The sequence below is a fragment of the Saimiri boliviensis genome, chromosome 6 (assembly GCF_048565385.1).
Source record: "Saimiri boliviensis isolate mSaiBol1 chromosome 6, mSaiBol1.pri, whole genome shotgun sequence".
NCBI classification, from domain to species: domain Eukaryota; kingdom Metazoa; phylum Chordata; class Mammalia; order Primates; family Cebidae; genus Saimiri; species Saimiri boliviensis.
Genome location: NC_133454.1, coordinates 122,833,063 through 122,850,424, shown reverse-complemented (window position 1 = coordinate 122,850,424; position 17,362 = coordinate 122,833,063). Strand labels below are relative to the sequence as shown.

Here is a 17,362-nt window from a genome sequence, read left to right as displayed (position 1 = left end):
GAATAGCCACACACTAACATTTTGGGGAGAAAAAACACAGAACACTTTTTAAACATTTGGTAACTAAAATAAGTTATGCGCTCTTCATTGTCAACTGCTTGAGGGATATATTTTAATTCTGAAATTCCCTTAAAAGAAAATTTTATGGTTATTTTAGGTTGCAAATGTTTAAATGCTGCATAGCAGCAAGTTCTGAGTTTTGCCATTTCCTTTACTGACATGCAATCAACTAACTTTGTATATAGATTTTGATGTAAAGTATGGATATCACTTTTATGTATATTTAATCATGAAGTTTAATTTTACACACTTATTTTTAATGACAAATTTTGTTGGGAAAAAAAAAAGCCATTTATTTTTCCAGTCACCCTGTTGAGGGAGAAGAAAAGGCAAAAGATCAGGCAGACAGCTAAGGCTGGTCCTTGGAGAAGCAGACCGCTTGAAAAATCACAGCTACAGGCAAAAATCGAGCAGCCCGGGGGATCTCAGTCTGCAGCTGCACAGATAAGCAGGCACCTAGCATAGAAGTCTTTTGTTCTTTGTGTGATTAGTGGGCTCCCAGGAAAAAGTTTCCTCCCCTTTTCAGACATGTACACCAGGGCTCCATGGGATCTTTCACGGGAAGGGGAGGGAGGCTTACCTAAAACAGATCCACAGTTACACAAACAAGAGAAGCTGTGCTTTGGGCTTGCCTAGGGACATGCTCACAGCTGCAGAGATAAGGGGAGTTACACAGATAGCTTTACAGATAAGAGAAGTTACTCAAACAGCTACAGAAATGAGAGGAGAAGAGCTTATAAGAGCTTTTATTATAAGCTCAGACTCTGCTCTCCATTATGGAGAGCTTGCTTCTTTTGCTTATTCGACTTTCACGCCAACCTCACCCTTTGCATCCATGTTCCTTAACTTTCTCGGTCATGAGACAATTAACTCGGATGACACTTTAGACAAGACCGTTGACCATTGACCTGTTTCATTGTGAGGAGGCATATAAGTCAATAAGACCAACCCATGCACATAAAGCTTCCAGTTAGGATTTTAGAGCCTCACTCTTGAATATAAGCCAACTACTTGGCCGGGTGCAGTGGCTCTGTACCTGTAATCCCAGGGGAGACTAAAGCAGGTGGATCACCTGAGGTCAGGAGTTCAAGACCAACTTGGTCAACATGGTGAAACGCCTTCTGTACCAAAAATAGAAAAATTAGCCTGGCTTGATGGCATATGCCTGTATTCCCAGCTACTTAGGAGGCTGAAGCAAGAGATTTGCCTAAACCCAGGAGGCAGAGGTTGGAGTGAGATGAGATCACAACATTGCACTCCAGCCCAGGTGACCGTGTGAGACTCCATCTCAAAAACAAACAAAGAAATAACAACAATAACAAAAACAAAAAACTCCACAAACAAGGATTGCCAGACATTTGAGGAAATCCTCTAATTTGAAAGATAGCAAAATACACAAATAATTAACAAATAAGCTTCAAGAAAACAAAGAAAATATGGCAAGCAGAAGAAAATTTACAAAAGCATCATTTATATTATGGAAGAGATAAGAGAAAATATATTCACGAAATGAGAACAGGAGGCTATAAAAAAGAAATATTTAGCATGAGTCATGACTGTAATCCTAGCACTTTGGGAGGCTGAGGCAGGTGGATCACTTGAGGCCAAGAGTTTGACATCAGCCTGGCTAACAAAGCGATACCTCATCTATGAAAAAAATCCAAAAGTTAGCCAGGTGTGGTGGAGCACACCTGTAATTCCAGCTACTCAGGAGGCTGGGGCATGAGAATCACTTGAACCTGGGAGGTGGAGGCTGCAGTGAGCAGAGATTGTGCCACTGTGCCCTAGCCTGGGTGACAGAGTGAGACTCTCTCAAGAAAATATATATAAATAAAATAAAATTTAAAAAGAAACATTTAGAGAATAAGATAATAGTTTTGGTTTTCTTGCTGAAAAATGGAAACTAATCTGATAAAAACTGTAGACAAAAAGAAGAATAGGAGACAGTGGAATATTTTAAACAATGCCCTAGGGACTAATCAGCAGAATTCAGATTCTGGGAAGCTCTATAAGAAAAAATTATCAGTTTTATCCCCAATAATAAAATGTTAGAAAAAAGAGAGGGCGATGGAATCTATGGATTAAATAAAGACCTAGAGGACATATAAAACAACCGATGACCTTGAGCAGAAAAGAATCCAGAACTAACACTACTATTGATGGATGGATAAGTAAAATTATAAGCCAATTTATGAACATAATGCAAAAATAGTAATATCAGTAAATGAAATGCCATGATATATATTCATTAAAAATTCATTTACTCTAGGAATTTAAAGATACTTATAGTATGACATTAGAGAGCCTATTAATGTAATTTACCTCATTAACAGATTAGAAAAAATGTGATCATATTAATAAATGCAGAAGACAGACTTGACACTGATTCTACAAGAAAACCAAAAAAACCTCTTAGCAAACTAAGAAAAAACAAAAATCTCCTTACCCTAAAAGTAGTATCTAATCCCAACCTCCGACAATCATCATATTTAATAGTGAAATCTTAGTTGCATTTCCCTAATGTCAGGAACAGGTCAAGGATGCCCCCTAACAGCCCTGCTACTCACAGTGTGCAGGAAGTCTTGACCAACGTAATAAAATGAAGGAAGCATAAGAGAGAGAGGAAGGAAGGGAGGGAATGTGGTTGGGAGTCAGGGGAAGAGTGAGAGAAAGAGAGGGAGAGGGAGATTGGAAAGGAAGAAATCAGAAATCATTATTTTTTACAAGTGGTAAGATTGCCTGCCATTTATTTATTGAGACAGAGTCTCGCTCTGTTGCCCAGCTTGGAGTGCATTTGTGCCATCTCAGCTCTGCCTCCTGGGTTCAACCAATTCTTGTGCCTCAGCCTCCTGAGTAGCTGGGGTTACGGGTGTGTGATACCATGCCCAGCTAATTTCTTGTAGTTTTAGTAGAGATGGAGTTTTGCCATGTTGGCCAGGCTGGTCTCAAACTCCTGACTCAAGTGGTCCACCTGCCTTGGCATCCCCAAGTGCTGGGGTTACAGGGGTGAGCCACTGTGCCAGGACAAGATTTTCTATTTGAACTAATGAAAGAATTTAGCAACTTTGCTAGGAACAAGATTAATACACAAACCAGGTGCATTTTTGTACCAGTATCAAGTAAGTAGAATTTTTTAAAAGATAGCATTTACGAATAGCACAAAAAACTATAAATTGCCTAAGTATAAATCTAAGTCGTCCAAGGCCCTGGTAAAAACAAACACATACACATCTTACGCTACCAGGGCAGCTCTGGAGACATAGCTGAGAAAGTTCATTATTTTCTTAGACAGTAGATAACTAAGAAAGCTCATTGTACTTCCTTAAACAGGAGTTTTTAGTCATTTTATCTATAGGTCTGTTTGCTTAAAAGAACTTCAGATGGCCTGGGAGGCCACAGGAGCCTCAGGACTCTTTAGCAATTACCAGAGGAAGATAAGGTCAGAGCAAGACCCCAGCAAACCAGAGCTGGTGACTCCTTGTTACCTTTACATCATTAACATACTAATGCTGAAGTCTTGTATCAGTCCATTTTCACGCTGCTTATAAAGGCATACCTGACACTAGGCAATTTACAAAATAAAGAGATTAATTGGACTTACAGTTTCACATGGCTGGAGAAGCCACACAAGCACAAGCCTGGTGGAAGGCAAGGAGAAACAAGTCAAGTCTTACATGGATGGAAGCAGGCAAAGATGTAAGTCGAAACTGAGGAAGACAGAAGCGCAAGAGAGAAATCCACTGCCTTCCAAAGAAACGACTGAACAGGAGAAGCAAGTAGGTGAATCGTAATGAGGCATGTGCTGCCAGTATGCACTGTACATTCCATAAGCATTGCCTCCCTATTTTACTTCTTTTAGCTGTTTAACTTTGTAAGATGCAGAGGTTGGATGAAGTATAAATGACTCTGCTGCCCCTTTCACATCAAAGAAGTACCAGCAATGAAGGACACGCCTGCCTCTCACATCTGTCTGTTTGGCTGCCAGAGAAGGCAGGAACTCAAATGCTGGTGAGGGAAAAAGTGGGATGGAAGAAGTAGGGTGGGGCCACAGTGAAATCTAGAGTAAAACCAAGCTGGCCCGAGGTGTCCTGCAGGCTGTAATGCAGTTTAATCAGAGTGCCATGTTTTTTTGTTGCTCAAATCCATTCTGCCTGTTTTTTTTTTTTTTTAATAGTAATAGAATGAAACTATTCTGTTTTTTTTGTGTGTGTGACTATTCTTTTTTTTTTTTGAGACAGAGGCTCGCTCTGTCGGCCAGGCTGGAGTGCAGTGGCATGATCGCAGCTCACAGCAACCTCCGTCTCCCGGGTTCAAGCAATTTTCCTGCCTCAGCCTCTCGAGTGAGTAGCTAGGACTACAGGTGCTCGCCACCATGCCTGGCTACTTTTTTGTATTTTTAGTAGAGACAGGGTTTCACCATGTTAGTCAGGGTGGTCTCAGTCTCCTGACCTCGTGATCTGCCCACCTTGGCCTCCCAAAGTGCTGGGATTACAAGCGTGAGCCACCGCGCTTGGCCAACTATCCTATTTTATGTGGCCAGTCATATGGGTGTCCCATTGGAGGCCATTTCCAGCCTTCCTTGCAGGTAGTGTGACCGAGACCAAGTGCCTGCAGATGAAATGGGACTGTAGCTGGTGTGTGTCAGACCCCGGCCTGGGGCTTAAGAGATCAGGTGGGTCTTATCTTCAGCCTCTATTAGCCTTCTCAGTGGCGGAGACCAAGATAGGGTGGCAGCTGAGCTTCAGCCACGCAGACCGTGATGATGCCCTGGGTGGTGGAACAATGGCTGGGACAGACCCTGAGTATCTCCGGCAGCAGAGCTGCCCCACTGACCTGAACCATTTTCTCTAGAATTGCTAGATGAGAATGGAATAAATAAATCACCCCATTTATGTATTTGACCACAAATAAGTAAAGAATGAATGACCACATTCTTTAAGCCACCGTATTTTGGAGTATCTTTGTTAGTCTACAGAATCAACCTCTCTGAGTGTAGTCCAGGCCCTGAAGGCAGGTGGTGCCAAATCCCAGGGCCCGGTGGAGGAAGGTGCAGAGTCAGAGGAACCTTGGCACCCTGTGCCTTCCCTCAGGCCCAAAGCTCCGGCAGACTCGGGCTCTCCACCCTGGAAGTGAACCAGGTCTAATGTGGTGGTGTCAGGTGGACATTTTAATGAGGGGAGGAGGGTGGGGCCGTGGGTGTGGGCTGACTTTCCTATTTTCTGGCAGGGTTTCCCTGGAACTGTCCTCAGGAGTGGACACAGTAGAGCTGGACACTTCCACTGATCCGGAGCTCCCGCAGCTGCTCCAGGGCCTGCTGGTTCACGCTGGTGGCCCCCAGCCCCTGCCCATTGATCGCCAGCTTCAGCCCTCCCTCCTGGCACAGGAGCAGCACCTGGGAAAGGAGGACATGACGGGTGGCAGCTTCCAGCCAGACTCTCCCTGTCTGCCTGATGCTCTCCCCAGCGAGACCCTCCTCCTCTCAGAGGACACAAAGTCTGGACACAGGGGCACCCAGTGCCGTGCTAGAGAAGAACAGACAAGGGGCCCCGCTTGTCACCAGCCCACTGCAGCCTTTGACAAGGCTCTTCCCAGCCCTGGGCCTCTGTTTCACTATCTGCAACTGGGGCTGCTTCCTGTAGAGGAGTGGTTCTGCATGCTGGAATCATTAGGGGAGCTTTTTTTTTTTTTTTTTTTTTTGATGGAGTCTCACACTGTTGCCGGGATGGAGTGCAGTGGCGCGATCTGGGCTCACTGCAACCTCCGCCTTCCAGGTTCAAGCGATTTTCCTGCCTCAGCCTCCCAAGCAGCTAGGATTACAGGCGCCCACCACCATGCCTGGCTAATTTTTTATATTTTTAGTAGAGACAGGGTTTCACTATTTTGGTCAGGCTGCTCTTCAACTCCTGACCTCGTGATCCACCCGCCTCGGCCACCCAAAGTGCTGGGATTATAGGCATGAGCCACCGTGCCTGGCCCTAGGGGAGCTTTTTAATAAAGCTGATGCTTGGGCTTCCACCTGCATCAATTAATTTGAGTTTCTGGCCATGGGATCCCTGGCATCAGAGTGGAGGGCGGAGGGCCTCTGTATAGATGTTTGCTGTGCTCTGCTGGCTCTGGCCTCCCACCCCATAATAGCCGCCCTGCACAGCTGCCCCAGAGTCTCCCAGGTCATTATGGGAGGTCAGCTCTGTGCTCCAGCCTGAAGGGATTGTGGCCTCTTGGCTCTGACTCACCTCAAAGAATCTCTGGGGGTAAAAGAGGAAGGGGGCTGAGATCAGCTTCTTCCTTCCCCAGGGGGAGATCCAGGCCAGAGTTCTGTCTGCGAAGGAAGCCCTGAGTGTCACAGGAGCACGAGCAGCCTGGTCCCTCAGGCTCAGCGTGAAACTGCAGGAAGCAGGAGGAAGGAGAAGGGATCAGTGCCTGTTGGCCGAAGGCCACTGCTCAGCCCCCAGGGGAAGGATGGAGGTGGGGGAGAGGATGGAAGATTGAGCAGCTTCAGCCTCCAGAAACAAGCACTGCTGGATGCTCAGGACAGTGGGAAGAATGTGAGCTCTAGATGAACTTGAGATTGACTTCCAGGGTTGCCATCTACTGACTACAGGAGGAAAGGGGTGGGAGAGAAGTGTGCAAAAATTGCCTACCCTGAGCCTCAGTTTCTCCACCTGAGAATAGGAATGATTATGATGGTGATAGCCGTAGCTAACATTTATTGAATGCCAACTCAGCGCCAGATAATTGTCTTAAATGTTGGTTAGAGTCAGGCAGCCCAGGTTGAACCCTGGCTCTGCTACTTTCTAGTCCTGTGACCTTGGGCAAGTCCCTTCATCTCTCTGTGCCTCAGTTTCCTCATCCATAATGCAGAGATGACATAACTGCACTGTACCTGCCTGCAGTACTGTCGTAAGAATTAAATGAATACATAAGAAATGCTTATTTAGAACAGCACCTGATTATGTAATAAGCATTCAGAGGATACCTATTGTTTAAAAATATTGCTATATAATACAATCTCTACCTCATACAGCCACAAAAAAGAAAGAAAATAACGTATGTGAAAACTAGCGATTCCTAGCACACAGTAGATATTTTACAGAAGTTAGGTGTTTTACAGACACTAGCTTCCCTTTCCTTAACCCTCACAAATTCTGTGCTGTGAGGTTTGTCGGCCCATTTAAGTGATGGGGACAAAAAGTTAAATGACGTCTCCGTTACTCGTAATAGCTGTAGGGCCTCAGGTTAGGATGTGAACTAGGATTCCTGACTCCAGATCTGGGGTGGTGGGATCGGGCCCCTGCCTCTCAAATAGGGCAACCAGATTATTTTTTATGTCCTGGGAACTCTCAGAGTCCCCTTCTTTGAAGCACTACGCTGGAGAAGGCTGCATCTCGACGGTATGCAGAGGGCGGGTGAGGTGGGGGAAAAGGCCACCCTGGGCAGGCCTTTCAGGGACTATTGGTAGATCCTCACAGGAGGTGGCCTCCTAAGTTTTATAAGTTTTGGGAACGAGATGGCAAGGGCTCAATGTTGGGAAGAAGCTTGGAGGGCAGGAACCCTGAGAGTGGACGGTGTAGAGCCTCCAGCCCCACTCCGGCTTCCCCCTACTCCATCCTGCCAGACAAGGCTTTGTCTTCCCACTGGCCTGAGAACTCTTGGTGAGGAGGCCTCAGTGTCTCCCTACCTCACGTTCATCCAGCTCAGCCCACTAGCTCACTGAATAATCACAAATCACTGGATGCCTGCTGTAATGATCAATCACTAGATGCCCAGTGAAGCTCTGCTGAAGCTCTTTGAGGCTGCAGTCACACACTCCCGCTCAGTGAGGAGGAGGGAGGGATGAGGTGAAGAAAGAGGGATAGGTTTTCGCTGCAAATGAATCCTGTGCCTTCCAACTCTTGTTCCCTCTGTCCCGTTCAAGTCATCAGTTGCTTTCACAGAAGAGCAGCAGCAGTATCATCCGTGACAGCCTCACTAAGTACCAGGTGCTGTGCTAAGTCTTCACGTTGGTGGATCTCAGCTGAACTGGTGTATAGGAATGCTTTGTCTGGTCCGTCGTATTCTTCAACTTTAATACAATATTCAAAAATTGAGAGAGTTTATATAAAAGATGGCTTCTGTTTTCTCTTTAAATATAATCACAAGTGTCTGTTCATATCCTTCGCCTGCTTTCGGATGGGGTTGTTTTTTCTCTTGTAAATTTGTTTAGGTTCTTTGTAGATTCTGGATATCAGCCCTTTGTCAGATGGGCAGATTGCAAAAATTTCTTCCCATTCTCTTGGTTGCCGGTTCACTGTAATGATAGTTTCTTTTGCTGTGCAGAAGCTCTGGAGTTTAATTAGATCCCATTTGCCTATTTTGGCTTTTGTTGCCACTGCTTTTGCTGTTTTATTCATGAAGTCCTTGCTCATGCCTATGTCCTGAATGGTATTGCCTGAGTTTTCTTCTAGGGTTTTTAGGGTTTTAGGTCTTATGTTTAAATCTTTAATCCATCTTGAACTCACTATTTGCCTCAGAGACCTGTCTGGGTTCGGAGGACACATGCATTCACGGCCCCTGGGACAGAGCAGTTACTTGCTCACCATGTCACTAGTAACCTTGTGACTCTGAGCTACGACGTGAACCTGGTCTCATGCCACCAAGTTTTGTGGGAAGAAGTGTTCTATCACTGAGCACCTTCCTGTTTTCCCTATCAGGTTGGAATTTTCATTCTTTTTCCAGTAGGGAAATTCAGACTTAGAGAGGTTTAGTGACTGGCCCACGACCACACCATTTATAAGAGACAGAACCAGGAATCCAATTCAGTTGTGCCTGTCTTTGGAGGCCCAGGCCATCCGGTGCTGGGCTTCATGCCTGCCCCAGAATTCACAGACAAGATCAGGAGTGTGGAGGGCAAGGGTTTAGTGAGGTCAGTAACTTAAAAAGTAAAAACAAAATTAAGCAAGGAGAACACGATGCTTCCCTTACTCGGCCTTCCCCTGCCCCCACTGAGATAATTGCAACAGCATCCACATTTGTGGAGCACTTACCACGTGCCAGGTACTATTCTAAGCACCACCCCTAAAGTTGGCATTGTTATCCTCCCTTTCTTACAGAGAGGGAAACAGAGGCACAGAGAGGAAAATTATCTGCCCTAGGGTTGCACAGGTAGTAGGTGTCCTCAGCACACGCAAAGCCAGGCAATCTGGCCCAGAGAAGTCATAAACTCTAATGCGTTTCCTCAAGGCAGGCAGGCCAGTGGCCCTTGTCTAACTGGATTGGAGCCACAGGCCTGGGTTTGAACGCACCATGTAGGAGAAGTTTGGTAGTGTCCACTTAGTCACTGTGTCCCTCCAAGTCCTGGCTTCCAAATAGCAGGCCTCCTCTCTGGGGCAGTCTGGCTGTGTCTTTTGAACCACACCTTGCATTACCATGGGAAGCTACGTCTTTGCTCTGGACCTTTATCTGCACCTGGACCTTTCCTGGGGCCCCTTTCCTAGGACCTGGGACAAGAGGCCAGGCCTGACTAGATGTACCAGCAGGAATGACGCTCCCAGCAGTGGGACTGTTGATCCCAGTCGCAGCCTGACCTTCACAAGCTCTGCCACCTTGGGCCACGTCTTTCTGCTTCTGTTTCCTGAACCGTAAAGTGGGGATTAAATGACGGTGCTGGGGGATTGAAAGAGATGATGCTTTACAGAGCATGTGCCTGGCACAGAGGGGCTGCTCCCTCGCCTCCTCTATGATGCTGGATACTTACTGCTTCGGCTCTTGCAAGACCAGCCCCCGCACTATGATGACCTGCTCGGGCCAGAGACCCTGTGGAAGAGCATGTGAGCAGGGCACCTCCTGAAGAACGAGGGAGGCATTGAGAAACGGACTCACAGGGGGACTGGGGAGGACCACCCGCCCCCGGGGGCCAGGGGAGCACTGGGGCAGGCATGTTCTGCCCAGGCCTGCAGCCGGGAGATGCTACTTATTTGTTAAGCAGCTGACCTCCTGTACTCCCCTCCTGCCCAACACTTTCTCTGGCCGCTCCAGGCTGCGCTTGGCCTCTCTGTGTCCCGACCACCATGTCCTTCTCCCTTCACTGCATCCTGAACTGTAATGGCCATCTAGTGGTCTGTCCCCCACCAGCCTGTGAGCAACTGGACAGCTGGGACCAGCTTGTTCCTCTATCTTAGAGCCTGGCACTGGGCCTGGCACAGAGAAGTATCAAATGACAATATTCAGAATAAGTGGAGAAAAGGTCAAATGAAGCTGGAGCTTCGGCCTGAAGCTGCCCCACCCACCCACCGCCTGCAGCTTGCTATAAAGGAAGGGGACATCCTGAGGCTGGGGGCATATCCCATGTCCCACCAGGTGGAGCTCATTAGCCACACACTCAGGCTGTGCTCCTAGCCCTGATGGAGCAGGAGGGAGTTTCACTCACCAGCCTGGGGCTCATCAGCAGGAAAGGCTGTCAGGGAAAGAAAGAGAGGACATAAGGCCATGTGGTGTTTGCTTAGGAAAGAGAACTTCTTATTCTGACAAATTGGGACTATTTGGGGCTTGTCTCTCTCACGGCCGAAGGTGAGTCTTTGGAGAATCTCTGGACTTCAGAGGTTCACTAGCTCTGGAACAACAGGGAAGAACCGGGTGGAGGATCTGTCATCCACTGTGGCCTTGGGCAGGTACATGGGCCTCATCTCCCCTTCTGTCCTGCAAGGCCAACCCCAGCCACCTCGCAGGGGTGGTTTGAGAAATCAATGTTTCAACTAAGGCCTCTCCTGCTGGGAATATGGGGTCTTGCCCCCTCTGCATGCAGCCCACCCCCATTTGGCTTCCCAAGCTGGCCCTGGAGAGGGGCTGCGAGAGGCAGATCCAGGCCCTCCAGAGACTGGAGTAGAGCCAGCCAAGTTTATGGCAACCACAGCAGTAAGGGAAGGGGCAGCTGGGTGTTGCATAATGGGAGGCCAGTCCAGAAGGGCGGGTCAGCTACTGTGGCTGCTCAGACCGTGCTCTAAGAGACTCACGTGTCCAGCTGGGTACTCTCTGCTGCCCTCCACAAATGGCTGTTCAGAAAGAGTGAAAAGAATTAGCAGCATTCAGGACTACCACCATCCCTACCTGTGCCTGGGAGGCGGGCGAGCCCCGGCTTTGGGCTTTAGAGCTCCTTGGGTTTCCCATTCGGCTGCTCAGTCGCCTTTTGCTGGCATTTGGAACATCCCAGTCCGTGGGCCCCGCCTTGGACTGACTGACTCAGAATCTCTGGTGGCAAGCCCCAGAAATCTGGGCTTTTATAAGCTCATCAGGTGGGAATGATAAAGCCAGCCGCCGGCCCGTTTCGGCCCCAGTGTGCCAAATCATTCCTGGCCATCACTTCTCAGTGCTGACCAGACCCACCCTGGGTGCAGGCTCCTGCCTTTCTGCAGCGCCTTCTCTTCCCCGTCAGCCCACTCACACCTGAAACCTCAGTGGACTCCCTCCCCCTGGGCTGTTGCAGGTGCACCGGGCCCCCTCTGTCTCTCTGTCTAGGGTATAGGAAGGGGTCCCAGGCCTGTCCAGGAGTCAGGGGAACCTAGAGGCTGCCACTGCCCAGGCCTTGGCCCTGTGGGAACTTACGTTGATGTTCAGGAATCCAACAGCCTCTACCAAGATGTCACCAAAGATGCCCAGCGTGTCCACATGAGACAGCGGGAGCCGGTAGCGGTAGTGGAGAAAGTGCTGTCCGTTCACACTCACCTGGAGAGACAGACAGAGGCTGGCTCTGCGGCAGCGGCTGCTCATTCAGTTCATAACAACGTCCCAGGCATCGCCAAGCACCTTTTCCTCACGTAACTTCACACCAACTCTATGGGGTAGGTACATTTTGCAGAGCCTTGGGGGACTTAAGTAACCTTCCCAAGGTTGCAGAGCCGGCCTTGAGCCAAGGCACCTTCAACGCTCCCTCTACCCCAACAGAGACCCCTTGTTTTGCCTTCTCAGCAGCTCAAAGAATCATCTTCACTCCATTTTACGTGAGGAAACTGAGGCTCAAGAGGCTCCCCTCCCACCCGCTGCCCTGTCTCCTGGAGAAGTCTGAAGACCCCGTCATCTTTCTGGCAGGAGTTCTCATTAGGGGCCAAAACCTTGAGGTCAAGTTCTGTCTCCCTCTCCGCTGCCCCCATGGCTGTAAGGTGGGATAATGGAAGTACCTACCTAATGGGGTTGTTGCGAGCATTCAATGAGCAGATACCTTTAAAGGGCTTAGAACAGTTCCTGGTATACAGTAGGTGCTCTCTAAGTGCTTGCCATGACAATGGCAGCGATGCCCTCTTTGGAGCCAGGCACTATAAAGTTTTCTTGCTGCCATGTGGGCCCAGGGCAGCCTGGAACCGGGCACGGCAGCTCCTTGGTCCTCTCGGCACCTGACCCCACCAATGCCACTCGGCACCGTGCTGTGGAGAGTCTGGCTGAGGGAAGAAGAGGCACAAGGACACAAGTTCTAGACCCCCCAGTGCCCATCCCTTCTTCACCTTCACCTCCTCACTCCCAAAGAGAAAGAGGATGAGGAAGCGAGAGCCTCTCTGCAGGGCCAGGTGAGGCCACCGGGCCTCCCTTTGCCAGCGTCCACCGTGCAGAGTGTTGCAGATGACATGGGGCCTGGTGGTGTGGAAGCGAGGGTTGAAGTGGAAGGCGATATCGGGCTGGGGACACAGGCTGCAGCCACACTGGAAGTCCACCTGAAACCTACTGGGAGGTGAGGCTCTCGGAGTGCAGTTTTGACCAGAGACCCACAGAGATCCCGAAGGCAGGGAGGAGCCCTCCAGCTTGATGCCCCTGGGCTACCCCCTGCCACCCCTGCCTTACCTGTGAGCGTCTAGAGGGACCACTCCCTGCAGCATGACCATCTTGCCTGCATGCAGGCCGCCAAAAATTGTCATGACATAAGGAACCACCTGAACAAGAAGAGAAACCCAACCATGCAGGGCTGGAGAAAGGGCGTAGGGAGCCCATGTCGGGGGAGGGGAGGAAGGGAGCAGAAGAAACCTCAACGTTTCTTCCCCAAACAGAAAATTCCTTACAGGTTAAAAATCAGTGTTCTCTGACGTATTTTCTTCTACCTAATCCCCTTCCCTTGACTGTCATACAGCAAAGTCACATTACACCAGAGAAGTCAAATTCAGCACCAGCCTTGCCAAATTCAGTACCAGCCAGCCGTCTTTCCCCGGATCCTAGGGCACAACAGGCTGCAGTGACCCCAGGGAGGCTTGCCAGCCACTAGATGCCGTCCTGCTCCACGGAAGCCTGGTACTGGGGCTTCCTGAGGACTGCCTAGTGGCTGGAGAGTGGGGACTGGGAGGCAAGAAGAATGGACAAGTTGGGAACTGACAGCTGACTTTGAAATGAACCCCTGGGAGACACTTAACAATGGCCTTCCCAGGCTCACCTTTCCCCTCGTAGAAGTTACCTGGGCCAGGCGCTGTGGCTCATGCTTGTAATCCCAGCACTCTGGGAGGCTGAGGCGGGCAGATCAACTTGAGGTCAGGAGTTTGAGACCAGCCTGCCCAATGTGGTGAAACCCCACCTCTAGTAAAAATACAAAAAAATTAGCCGGGTGTGGTAGCAGGCACCTGTAATCCCGACTACTCAGGAGGCTGAGGCAGGAGAATTGCTTGAGTCCGAGAGGCGGAGGTTACAGTGAGCCGAGATCACGTGACACCACTGGGCGAAAAAGTGAGACTCAGACTCAAAACAAACAAACAAACAAACAAAAAAACCCAGTTACCTGGCCTTCCTAAAATACATCACATACTTTTGCAACTCCCTGGCTTTCTGGGCTGTTCCTCCTGTCTCTTTCCACCCTGACTCTTTTTCCAAGCATCATCCACATGGGTGTCTGGATGCTTCCTTCCCTCCGCTGAGCTCCCGGAGCATTTGTTCAGGAGCGCTTTGGCTTAGAGGGATGGTTGGCTGTTCTCCTAGGAGTTTACAAGCCCCTCAAAACCAAAGCCATGTCTTTCCCTCCTGTAGGTTCAGTGCCTGACCTGGCACCATGAGGGCTCTGCATGGGCCTGTTCGGAATGAGTGTGAGCAGGATGGGAGGTTCATACTGGTGGCATCGCAAGATCGGCCTTCCTGTGTTGCTCTCTGACTCCCAGCCACCTTTAGGAGCCCAAACCACCTAGAAAGAACTGAGAACCCACCAGCACAGCCCTCCAGGTGGGAGCTTGCAGCCTGCAAAGCAAGGAGCTGCTGTAACCTGGGCAGCTGCTTCTGCCCGTTCCCCAGGCACCTGGGAAGCATGGGAGGGAGGCTTGGGATGCCCGCCTGGCAAGCTCAGCTGGTTTAGCAGTTGAGTCACTTCCAGTTCCCAGGCTCCCTCCAGGCCTGTAATTAACTTGAGTGGATGCAGTTCTCATGGGAGGGGAGGGCCAAGTGAGGGAAAGTGATAATTAATTCTCATTAGTTGGGGGTGTCAGCTGGGAATTCAGCCTTCTGTAAATCATTGCCGGTTTCAGAAAACCTCTTAGGCACTGACTGAGCAGGAGAAGGAAGGGAGAAACCCCTCTCCCAGCCGCCATCCCTGAGTGGAAATTCCCACCTGACTCTTCCTTCCACGCCGGGGATGAGACTGTCCTTACTAGGCAATCAGCATCCCCTCCAACAATCCTACCCACACTCCTATTCTTCTAGCACCCATTACAGTAGGGGCAGAGCGTTGCGGCTCCAGGCTTCACCACTTTCAAAGTACAATGACCTTCTGGGTTTATACCCAAAGGATTATAAATCATTCTATTAAAAAGACACATGCACACATATGTTCATTGTGGCACTGTTTACAATATCAAAGACTTAGAACCAACCCAAATGCCCGTCAATGATAGACTAGAGAAAGAAAATGTGGCACATATACACCATGGAATACTATGCAGCCATAAAAAGGATGCATTCAGGTCCTTTGCAGGAACATGGATGAAGCTGGAAACCATCATTCTCAGCAAACTGACACAAGAACAGAAAACCAAACACCACATGTTCTCACTCATAAGTGGGTGTTGAACAACGAAAACACCTGGACACAGGGAGGGGAACGTCATACACGGTGCCTGTTGGGGGTTGGGGGGCTGGGGGAGGGATGGCAGGAGGAGGGGGGATTGGGGAGGGCTAACATTAGGAGAAATACCTAATGTAGACGACAGGGGGATGGATGCAGCAAACCACCATGGCACGTGTATACCTATGTAACAAATCTGCACGTTCTGCACGTGTACCCCAGAACTTAAAGTATAATAATAAAACAAATACAACGACCCTGGAAACCTAGCAGTCATTTATACCCAAGTGGGAATTAGCACTCAGCCACTTTGCTAAGCTCAGGAGGGCCTTCCAGAGCCCAGGGCAGGGGCTGGGAGAAGCAGAGCCCAGGACTGAGGTTTTCTCCACCCCGCCGCCCAGCAGTCTGGGCCCAGTTGGAAGAGAAGAGCCCAGAGACCTAGGAGGTTCCAGATTCGAGTGACGGCTCACCGGGTGGAACACTGGCGGTTGCAGAATGAAACTGTCAGGAATTGGGTCCAGTTCTTCTCCAGGTGACATGAGAGTGGGCGACAACTCCAACTGTAGAGCCTTGTTCCAGGAGCCCTGTCCCCAGTGGGCTCACCCACCTGCCCCAGCCAGGGTCCTGAACGCCTGGAGCAGCTCTCCCAGCTATTCGTCTCACCTCTGCCCTGCAGGGTCTTACTGCTGTCTGGAGCAGCCCTGGGAAGGCAGCGGGTGACCTCCAGGCTCCACACCAGCCCCACTCCCAGGGATGTACAGCAGAACTCTGGCTGGACTGGGGCTGTCAGCAGAACTCCGTGTCCAGGGGAGGAAGGCTGGCATTAAGCAACTAACTACCCCCTCCGGCTCTGCAGCACGTGGCCACTGCAGAGGGAGGCCAGAGGCTGGCTCCTCTGGGGCCAGCGACGGTTTGTGGTTTCCAGCTTGAGCCCTTACCGGGTCAGAGGAAGGGGAGGTGATTCACGTGTATAGGTTCCAGAAGCTGCCCCGCCTCCAGCCCCCTGGACAGCTTTGGGTGACTTCCCATTCCTTCCTCCCTTCACCAGAGGGTTTTATTTCTTCCCTGCCTTTTCTTGCCCCTTCCTCCACTCTTCTTCCTTTTCCAAGTTTTACAGCCCCCTGAGGCTCTGTGTCAGCATCAGCTGGAAATGCTGGGGCCCAGCTGTGGTCACAAGAAAGTAGAATGAGGGAAGGCGAGAAAGTAGGGCCCCTTACACCCCGAAAAGGCAGCACAAGAAGCACGTAACCGCACAGGAAGGAGACTTGAATTCTCCCTCAGCCTCTTGTCTAACGCGCTGTGTGACCTTGGAAAAGTCACTTCCCATCCCTGGGCCATCCTTGGTTCATCTGTACAAGGAGAAAGTGACCATAGCAGCACGTCCCACAGGGAGGCCTGTACCTGGGGGTGGCCAGTTTCTATATATCTGCAGTTTACGCTAGAGTCCTTCCAGTTCTGTCTCAAATCCCAATAAGCCTTTCCCTTTAAAAAGCAGCACAACCTCTCAACTTTATCCTGAGTTGGAAGGTTCCAGGATCTGACCCATAGCGTCAGACTTGGCAGCATGGAATTCCTGGCAGGGCCAGGTTGGGCAAAGGCTCAGGCGCATGGGGTTCTGAGGGCAGAGTAAGCAGCTCCCTGGATGGAGGGAGAGTGCATGAAGGGTCGTGGGATAAGGTATCTTAGCCAGTGCTACCCAAGCTGTGGTCCACCGACCGCCAGCATCAGCTTCACCTGAAAACTTGTTAAAAACGCAAGTTTTGGGGCCCCACCCCAGATCGACTGAGGAGCACTCTCTGGAAGCCGGGCCTAGAAATCTGCATTTTCACAGGCCTTCCAGCTGATTCTGATGCACTTTAAAGTTGGAGAAGCACTGACTTAGGATGGAACTGGAAGGGCTTTGGGTGCAGAGCTAAGTTTGTTCAGAGCTTGCGCAGTAGGTGGAGCTGGGTTATTGAGCGTGCTTACGTGGGGGAAATTCAGTCAGATGTGCTCAGGAACAGGCTCTATAAACACAGTGAGAGAAAGCGAAGAGTGGAGGGGCCAGTGCGTTGAAGAAAAGAGCCAAATTCTGAAACATTTGAAGATATTTATTCTGAGCCCAGTGAGTGGCCAGTGGCCTGTGACACCGCCCCAGGAGATCCTGAGAACGTGCGCTCAAGGTTATTAGGCTACATTTTGGTTTTGTACATTTTAGGGAGACATGAAACATCAAGCAATACATATAAGATGTGCATTGGTTTGGTCCAGAAAGGTGGGACAACTGGAAGAGGTGGGCTTCCGGGTCGTAGGCGGATTCAAAGACTTTCT

General features: G+C 49.8%; 1 protein-coding gene across 4 annotated transcripts; it reads right to left on the bottom strand.

Annotated features, from left to right (window-relative positions):
- Nucleotides 1-1,950: 1,950 nt before the first annotated feature.
- LGALS12 (galectin 12) lies at nucleotides 1,951-15,968 on the bottom strand. 4 transcript variants are annotated; one of them, XM_039471537.2, is made up of 9 exons: nucleotides 15,523-15,968; nucleotides 12,865-12,953; nucleotides 12,531-12,747; nucleotides 11,638-11,757; nucleotides 11,049-11,087; nucleotides 10,466-10,492; nucleotides 9,794-9,882; nucleotides 6,294-6,444; nucleotides 1,951-5,452 (listed from the first exon to the last, which is right to left on the bottom strand). In XM_039471537.2, exons 1-9 carry the CDS (start codon nucleotides 15,589-15,591, stop codon nucleotides 5,306-5,308), a joined length of 948 nt encoding a protein of 315 aa, XP_039327471.2. In that variant the 5' UTR covers nucleotides 15,592-15,968; the 3' UTR covers nucleotides 1,951-5,305. The 4 variants fall into 4 exon arrangements, with proteins under 4 accessions (XP_039327471.2, XP_003920314.2, XP_039327473.2 ...); XM_003920265.3 differs by having other exon boundaries at nucleotides 12,531-12,744; XM_039471539.2 differs by having other exon boundaries at nucleotides 15,716-15,797.
- Between the last annotated feature and the right edge of the window lie 1,394 nt (nucleotides 15,969-17,362).